This window comes from Bidens hawaiensis, unplaced genomic scaffold, assembly GCF_021521415.1.
Source record: "Bidens hawaiensis isolate Kalapana, Puna unplaced genomic scaffold, B.hawaiensis_p1.1 tig00039507_1, whole genome shotgun sequence".
Classification (NCBI taxonomy): Eukaryota; Viridiplantae; Streptophyta; class Magnoliopsida; order Asterales; family Asteraceae; genus Bidens; species Bidens hawaiensis.
Window position 1 is genome coordinate 93,607 of NW_027505608.1, and position 8,894 is coordinate 102,500.

At 32.9% G+C, this 8,894-nt stretch overlaps 1 protein-coding gene across 1 annotated transcript; it reads right to left on the minus strand.

The window, feature by feature from the left end:
• On the minus strand, positions 1 to 3,356 carry LOC143614253 (synaptotagmin-5-like). Its single transcript, XM_077087746.1, has 13 exons — positions 3,251 to 3,356; positions 2,802 to 2,906; positions 2,667 to 2,717; positions 2,406 to 2,526; positions 2,188 to 2,309; positions 1,963 to 2,064; positions 1,702 to 1,776; positions 1,554 to 1,633; positions 1,319 to 1,469; positions 993 to 1,223; positions 512 to 796; positions 324 to 437; positions 1 to 147 (listed from the first exon to the last, which is right to left on the minus strand). Exons 1-13 carry the CDS (start codon positions 3,353 to 3,355, stop codon positions 1 to 3), a joined length of 1,689 nt encoding a protein of 562 aa, XP_076943861.1. The 5' UTR covers position 3,356.
• Between the last annotated feature and the right edge of the window lie 5,538 nt (positions 3,357 to 8,894).

Below are 8,894 nucleotides of genomic sequence, written 5' to 3' on the forward strand. Positions count from 1 at the left end.
CTAAGACTTGCGATAAATCGGCTGTGCTAACCATTTAAGATTCAAGGTAAGCTTTCCTGACTTAGCCTCCTCAATTTGAAAACTTTCTTTATATTCCCCTTGTAATATAACTCTTGTTAAAGTCAAAATGCATCTTCCCATAAAATCCTAGAAAAAATTCATAACAATAATAAAGTTAATTCCCGTATTCATGAACACGAATATTGGTGGTATGAGGGGTCAGATGTGTGTTTACAAACGGAAACGTGAACACATATATGAATTATGTTATTAATATGAAATTAATCGCTAAAGACAAGGAACGTGTGAAACGATGTATGCACCTTCCCAAATGTATCATGGTCCCATACTTCTAAAATAAGCATATCATGTAACCCGTCCTCAACAACAAAATCAAAAGTCTGATTCCAAATTGGATTTAAATTTCCATTCACAACCTGCATTTTGACAAGAACAACTTTTTAAACCAAGCATAATCCAACACACCAACTTGACCTGTTATCCAACGTACCCTCGTCTTGGTTTTTGTTCCCGTTTTCTTCATAGTGAGAACAACAAAAGGATCGGCTTTCCCCAGTAAATCAGCAGGCGGTAAATCTTCAGCAGATATTACTGTGACGGATAACACTCCTCTTATTATTACTGTCCTTCTTATGTTATTTACCACATCACCATTTTGATCACCCGACCCGTCTTTGAGAACCCTTTCCAAAGATGTTAACGATAAGTTGGAAAAAAACAGGTTGGTAAAGCCGTTTCCCACACCATATGGACAATATAATAGCTCCAAGTGCACCTACACAAATAATTATTACAAGAAACTATGCAATCTCTAGAAATGAGTTGAACACGTTATAATAGAGAAACTAAATAAAAAAATGAATATACGAAAAGGGTTCCTAAGAGCGAGCCAACCCGAGGCACCCAACCTGCCTATCTTGCAATGTGTAATCAAGTGTGATATGAATAAGGTTCAGCTCTAAAGTTCTCACCTTCCCTCTATCTTTATTATCTCTATGGATCTCCAAATCTTTTACCAATTTTAACCACACGTCTTTCACTTTACCGGGCTCGAGTTCACTCAGCTTATACTGAGCACATCCAATGAGTTCTGAAACTTGAAGCCCATCATCATCATATACTTTTAATGTAAGGTGTTGGGTGGATATATCTTCGACTACAAACTCAAAATGTTCGTTCCAAACCGGATTCAAGTCGTTATCCTAGAGCACAAAGTAAATAATATGAATATGAAGAACTCATGTTTGTTCTTAGCAAACACATCAAAAGAATAACATGAATAATAATAATAACTTACAATAACTTTGCTTGTTTGTGTTCTACTACGCAATGGGCGTATGTACAACTTAGCAAAAGGATCAGATTTCCCAATAAAGTCTTTATTAGTCAAACCTTGAGCTTGTACAAGCTTCACCTCCAATGTCCCCATGGGCTTTAATTCAAGGTCACTATCAAATCATTATAAAAAAAATTAAAAAAATGATATTAATATCAGCAAATTTGATGATATTTACGTCAATTTGCAGGCATACCTATAATCACCAGGGATAATGGGGATGACTTTTCGAACGGGCCATGTGATTGAATCCTCAACAGCATCATGTATGGTACTCTGAAATGAACTGAATAAGTCACAAATGTAGCTAAAATATTAATGGAATATTATAATGAAGCGCACACCTCAAGAGCATCAGCGACACCGGGAATAGCAGATATGTCACCGCCAACTACTTTTAGAGTAAAATCCATCTTTTTCTGTATTTTCAAAGAAATAATAAATAACTAGTAAACAAGCCAAGTTCAAGCTCCAGCTCTCTTACGTTAAATAACTAACAAACGAGCTGAGACTGATTAAGCTCGAGCTCGCCCTGGCCCGTTTACGCACTCTCGGCCATCTAGTTATTGAGTTTCTCAAGTCTAGCTAATGGGAAAAAGAAATACCTTCTCTCTTAAAGAAAACGAGACGGCTCCAAAGCAAGGAAATTCATCGACTAGTGGCTTGAATATGATCCTAAAGACCCCTGTGAATGCAATATTTTTCACCTACGCAAACAAAAAATTTTTTATATTTAAATTTAGTTGCAGATCCTTCGGGTACATAAATGTCATAATAGAAGACTAAATATCTAGGAACATTAATCAACTTGAGAAAACATATTGCAGTACCTGCACGGGCAAACCGACACCAAGTCTAGTCTTGACATCAAGTATTATACTGGGATTCCCGTCCCAGTTTAACTCCAACTCTAAAGTTATTCCATCACTTTCATCTTCAATAACAGAAACTCCTGAAAATCATATTATCCGAAAGCTAATTAATCACTGCTTTCAGTAAATATTCACACATCATGCAAATGAACAAAAACTCTATACAAATAAATTACCGGTAAACTGTGGTGCAACAGTGCCTAGAGTGAGCCGGGAGAATGTCAAGGAAGAGAGGACAATCGGTCTATATTGCTCGAGAATCGGCTCCACGCTTGCCTTTATAAGCTCCGAAGCCGCCTACACCAAATTGATCAACTCAGTTTTAGAACGAACCATTCTGACCCGTTACCAGCCCGACCCAGTGATTTTGATAGGCTTACAATATTCTCAATATGTATCTCAAAAGAAATAAAACAGTATGTTGTTGATAAACTTACCTCATCAACATGGGGCCAGATTTTTGTAAGATGAGAATTAAGCCATGTCAACTGCAACAAAAAAGACGAGAGAAACAATCAGTTCCCATGTATTGAATAAACAGGAAGAACGTGAAACCAGGGCGTAAGACTCACCTTCTGTCTCTGTGAAAAAACAACCCACGAAGGATAATACTCGGGGGCGAGTAACTTTGTTGAATCTTCACGGGTAATCCTTGCAAATGCAGCAACTATATTCGCCTTCGTAACACATAAAACTCAGTTGCTTAAAATCGATCAGTTGACAACGAGTTTCAGTTGTAACAAACATCCATAGATGGATATCATGTTTAGGATTTTTAACTATACCGACTCAATTAACATTTGACAAACAAAACTACTTTTACAGATGTAAGAGTAAGAGCGTGTGTTTCATTCCTTAAAATTATTAGCATGCAACTACACAAATATATAGCATTCTGCAAGTATATATATATGCAACATATATATATAGGGAGTCATTTCAACTAATAAGCTAGAATCAATCAAGGGTTTAATTACTTTGAGACATAAATCAATTCAAGTTGGAATAGAAACAAACTGACGAGATTAGAACGACGGTTGGATCTGGCATTCTCCGATCTTAGAAAAGCAGCGATGAGTGCAAACCCAAGTGTCATTCCGATTATTAATCCCACAACAAACGACATTATTATTATTATTATTATTATTATTATTATTATTCAACAGTAAGTAAGTAAGTAATATTGATTTAGCTTTAGTTGCTTTTGCATTAGTTGAATGTTGGTGAATTAAGCGAGGATGGGCGGCGAATAACATGCACTTTTGGAAACTCCGTCCCTCCCTCCAGATGGACTTTCTTTCTTTCATTCTTAATTATTAATTAATAACTATTCACATTATTATTATTATTATAGTATATTATATGTGTTATTAATAATTATCAATAACAATGAATGTATGTATATTGCGCCTGACAAGATTCCTACCGGAAAGAATGGCATTATTGCCGCCAATGGAAAACATTTGATCTTTTACTTACACCCAACTTTCACTTCTTTTTCTTTTTATATTTTATACTTAACTTACATAGATGCTCCCTCGAGTATTTTCTAAATTATAAATATCATTCTATAAATTGTTTAGTCGTAATTACGTTATCTTAAATATATATAAACGAAACCTCTAAAATCTCTCTGGTTACTCTTCACCCCCTCTCAAGTCACCAGATTGTTTCATTTGTAAATGGAGACATCTCATTCGTTTGACCTGAATTCGTGTCACAAAACCCGGATAGTCCTTAAATGAGTTATAACATCTCATTAACTTAAAAAATTAATCTCACCAAAGATTTGATATACAAATTCTATAAAATAGAGTTTAGATATACTAAAAACTAATATCCGATTTTTTTAAAAGAGAATATTATTTATAATTAAAAAACAATTTTATATTAAAGAAAATAAGCGGGTCATGGATCTCACCAAACCCGGATATCCCTTAAACGAGTATAATATCTCATTAATTTGTGAAACTCTTTCATTATCAAACCTCAAACCCTATTTAGTTACATTAGTAATTATCTTTCTTTTAAGTTGAACTTAAAAAAAACTTTCACAAAATAATATCCAAATTATAACAAATGAACATGAATGAACAAATATAAAACGTCAAGTGGATGATTTCATTCAATGTTTCATCTAAAATGAACACTAACGAACATAACCAAACATAAATGGAACTAAATTACCATTATGAACAGTTCATGAACGTGAACGAACATCATTTAACAAATGTAAACGAACATAAATGAACATATATAAACAAATATACGAATACAAATAAACACACTTAAATTAACACAAACGAACAAATATAAAAATTAACTAGATGATTCATCCAATGTACAAACCAAACATAAATGGATCAAAATAGGTCCAAGTATATTATAAACATCCTTACAATAATTTAATTAAAATCCAAAAAATTATATATTTACAATATTATAAACATCCTTACAATAAATTAATTAAAATCCAAAAAATTATATATTTACATTTCTACACCATCACTTACTTTTACATTTATATTAAATAAGAATTTCACAATACTATAAAAACTAGTTGTTAAAAAGTTTAACCGGTAAACTAGTCGTTGCGTAAAAAATACACAACCAAAAATACGTCATTTTTGAAATCAATATAAATAATATGTATATATGTATAATAATTTAATATATTTTATAATGTAAATTTGGGTGTATATAAATATGTGGGATGAAAGATGTGATGTTTGGGGCCCATAATGGATGGTTTTTGGTGGTTTGAAAAATCAAACCTCAAACTTTGGTTTTTGGTTTGAACCAACCACTACAATGGTTTAAGTGGTTTTTGGGTTTGTTTAAACAAAGATAAACCAACATTGGAGATGATTTGAGTTTGTTGTTGTAAATGCTCTTAGATCGGGTTTTACTTTGTGTAGTTGTAATGATGGAAATATTAAAACTATACATGGAATCTATTTATACTATTAAAGAAAAACAATCTTTCTACATGTCATTTAACTAGCTTATCCACATAGGATGCCAAGTAATATAGTTTCTATAAATAAACTATCCACCTAATAAACAATTTAATTTTAAACATTAACTCTTAAGTTGGAGAAAATTTCAAAATAAATTAATACAATTTATTGAGTAATAAAGTCAATTAATTGTTTTCATTTTTATTTTATTTTTTTTTAATTTTGAGACTTTGTTATTTTATTTATTTATTTGGATTTTGGGAAATTATTTATGAATGTTTGAATCAGATGCATGGATGTTTGGATTGAAATAGTCGTTTAAGTCACGAGTTTTGAATTTTATTGTTGCTTTTTTAAACGTTTTAATTAAAATTATAATTTTTATATCTCATTGTTTATGATTCATAGTTTACAACATATGACTTTAGTAGATGATGAAGTGTTAGTGCACGGTTTTGGCGTCTCGAGTCTTTGTATTTATCGTGTTGTAATTTATTATTATTATATTGAAAAGATATTTAACTTTCTTAAGTTAGTTCGTTAATGTAAGGCTAGTTCGTTAAGGATGTTTAACGAACTAGCCAGTTCGTTTAATGTAACTCCCATTTGTTAAGGATGTTTAACGAATGGGCTTACAGTTCGTTATGTATGTTCTCATTCGTCATGGAATGTTGACGAATGGGGTATACGAACCAGATGATTCGTTATACTTTCTTATAGAGTCTGTAATGTTAACGAACTGGACGCTAATTCTTTGCGGGATGTGTAACGAATTGGGTCTATCGTCTATATATAGAGGGTTAGTCATCTGATAATTTAAGTATTGATTGTAAAAGTAACGAACCTCTGTCCAAGTGTTCTCTCGATCAATCCTTCGTCTAACATATTAGCTAATTCACATAATACACCTAATACACATATATATTATACTTATTAAGAGTAAGATAATGAACTAGATCCTATTAAGGTATTAGATCCGTTAAGGTAGTTGATATATCTAAGGTATTTATAAGTGGTATCAAAGCTTTCGGTGTTCTGATTGCTCTTGATTCAGTGATTTGAATTGATAATTGAAGTTTATTCAATTTGGTTTCAGCTTTATTAAGTTTATTTGAATTTGATCAAATTAACAGCTAAATCTGTTGATTATGGATTGAATTTGAGTTAATTTGTGTTAGGGAAGGTTTAACGTATGATTGTGTGGATTGAATTGAGAATTGGAATAGATTTGGATCGAGTTTGATTTGGATTTGTGTGTGTACGGAACAGAGTAATGGCTATTTCAGTTTTGGTTATTATTTTGGTTGATTAAGCTTACTGGATAGTGAGTACTGGATTCGCGATTTGAATACGAGTATTTTAGTTTTTAATTTGACTGATTTGGTGTTGATTTGAGTTAGTATTACGGATTTGAGATTGTTTTGGTGTGTTTATGAATCTGGAAATTTTCCAGATTTCTGGAAAATCACTTTGAAGATTTGAAGATCTTCATCGTTTGTTTGAAGATTGGCAGTCATTCGTTATATGAGATTCGCTACACACGTGTCCTTGTTCGTTACCTTTTTCTGAACATATTCGTGCCACGTGTCAAAAGTTGTTATAACCGTCTAACAACCTGATTCGTTATTTACTGTAGTTGATTCGTCATCAACTGTAGTTAATTCGTCATCTTAATTTGTCAGTGTGATTCGTCATTTTGATTAGTCATATTGTTTCGTTATTTTGATTCGACAAGTTGATTAGTCATTTCGATTCGTCTTCTTAATTCGTCAATCTGATTCATATTTGATTCGTCACTTTGATTCGTCAATTTGATTCATCTTTGATTCGTCAATTTGATTCATCTTTGAATCGTCACTTTGATTCGTCAAATTGATTCATCTTTGATTCGTCACTTTGATTCGTCAGTTTGATTGATTCGTCTAGTAAATCGTTATTCTAATTCGTTAGTGACGTGTCTTTGACTTGTTACTAACTCGTTATAATCTAATTTGTTACCAGTTTGTCTTAATTCCCGATTCGTTACTTAATCTGATTTGTTAAATCATATTCGTTTCAAAAGCTTCAATATTAACCCTTGAGTTTGACTTTTTAGTCAAATTTGAATATGTTATTTACAATGGCTGGTTTTTATGCTTTAGCATCTCAGAATATCCTGATGTAACAGATGTTACATTTGGATGCTGAAACTGGATCTCATTCCAAATGTCATCGACTGATGAAGTTCAGTGACTTTGCAAAATGGGAACCACGTTTTCGTGCTCATCTTGGTTCCGTTCATCCTGATTGTTCCTATTATCTTGATGAAGTTTACACTGTACTATGATTGGTAATGAGACTAATGATTTTACCCCCAAAGCTATTTCACAATATTCTCACGAATTTAAGAAGGCTTTAAAGATCGAGACAAAAGCGTATTCGACTCTTACTATGGCATTACTAGATAATATATTTCATCAAGTGGGAAGCATCAAGATTAGTGCTTCTTTGTTTCAACACATCAGAATGAGAAGCATGGGTAATACTGAGGAAAGTAAGAAAGTAATGTTAAAATTCCAATTTTGAAACTTTAACTTACTAAAAGGTGAAAGTGTTGAAGAAATGACTACTCATTTCAATCATTTAATTGCTGAGATGAACAAGTTAAAAATAGAACCCTCTAAAACTGACAAGATGGAGACAATTAAAAATGATTTACCTAGTTCATACTCAACATTCCTGATGGTGTTGAGGGAGAATAATTATTTCAATAATGAAGATTTGACTGCTTCTGAGTTTATGTAAAAGATTGAAGCTCGGGAATATGATTTGAAGTGTCAAAAGTCATCAAAAGAAAGTCAAGATCCATCTTTCTAGGGTGGAAGTATGCCTTTAAGCTCCACAGTATCTCCGATCACTGCATTTCTTACTCGGTATGCAAATGAAAATTCAACAACTTATAGTGATCCAAGTGCATGCTTTTTGGCATCTGGAGGTTCTGGAACTTCGACTACTGCAAGTCAATTCTCAGCTCCACCTAATGTGAACATGAAAGAGGCTGAATAAAATTTTTCCTTTTTGTGTGCTTTCATGACCTCTTATGAGAACTTGGTTGGTAGTAAAATTGCCACAAGTGAGTTAACCGATGAAGATTATGACCAAATCGATCCTGATGATTTGGAGCTCGTGGATTTAAAATGGAATATGGCAATGATAGTACGAAAAGTGAAGAAGTTCATGCAAAGAACTGGTAAAGATATTCCATCATTGATAAGAGGTTGGGTTTGATAAGCTGAAAGTTAAGTGCTTTAACTGTCAAGATTTAGGACACTTTGCCAAAGAGTGTGACAAACCAACCAAGGATTACACTGGTTCTCGAAGTCAAGATAGAAGTTCTTTTGTGAAAAAGAATAATGATGCTGATAAGTCTTCTGGAAATAAACCGCCTGCTTCTGGATCACAGGCATTGCTATCTGCTGTTGATGGAACGGATTAGTCACAAAGGTTGTTGTGCAATGACAATCAAGCTAACTTGGTTATGTTCGAGTCAAATGAGAGTTTTCACGATGCCAGTGGGAATGAACTATCTTTTGACAATGATACTGATTCCGATTATGATTCTGATGATTCATGTGAAATGTAGCCAACTATGATTGCTTGTATGGAAAATTGACGAGGTTAGTTCTTCTGTTCCTAACTCTGTTAATTTATCTGCTAATGTGCCTT

Coding starts and splice junctions, on each gene's coding strand:
- LOC143614253 (XM_077087746.1), bottom strand. CDS start 3,355: ATGTCGTTTGTTGTGGGATTAATAATCGGAATGACACTTGGGTTTGCA. Junction 2,065..2,187: donor GTGTCGGTTTGCCCGTGCAG/GTACTGCAATAT, acceptor TTGTTTGCGTAG/GTGAAAAATATTGCATTCAC. Junction 1,777..1,962: donor CGTTTTCTTTAAGAGAGAAG/GTATTTCTTTTT, acceptor TTGAAAATACAG/AAAAAGATGGATTTTACTCT.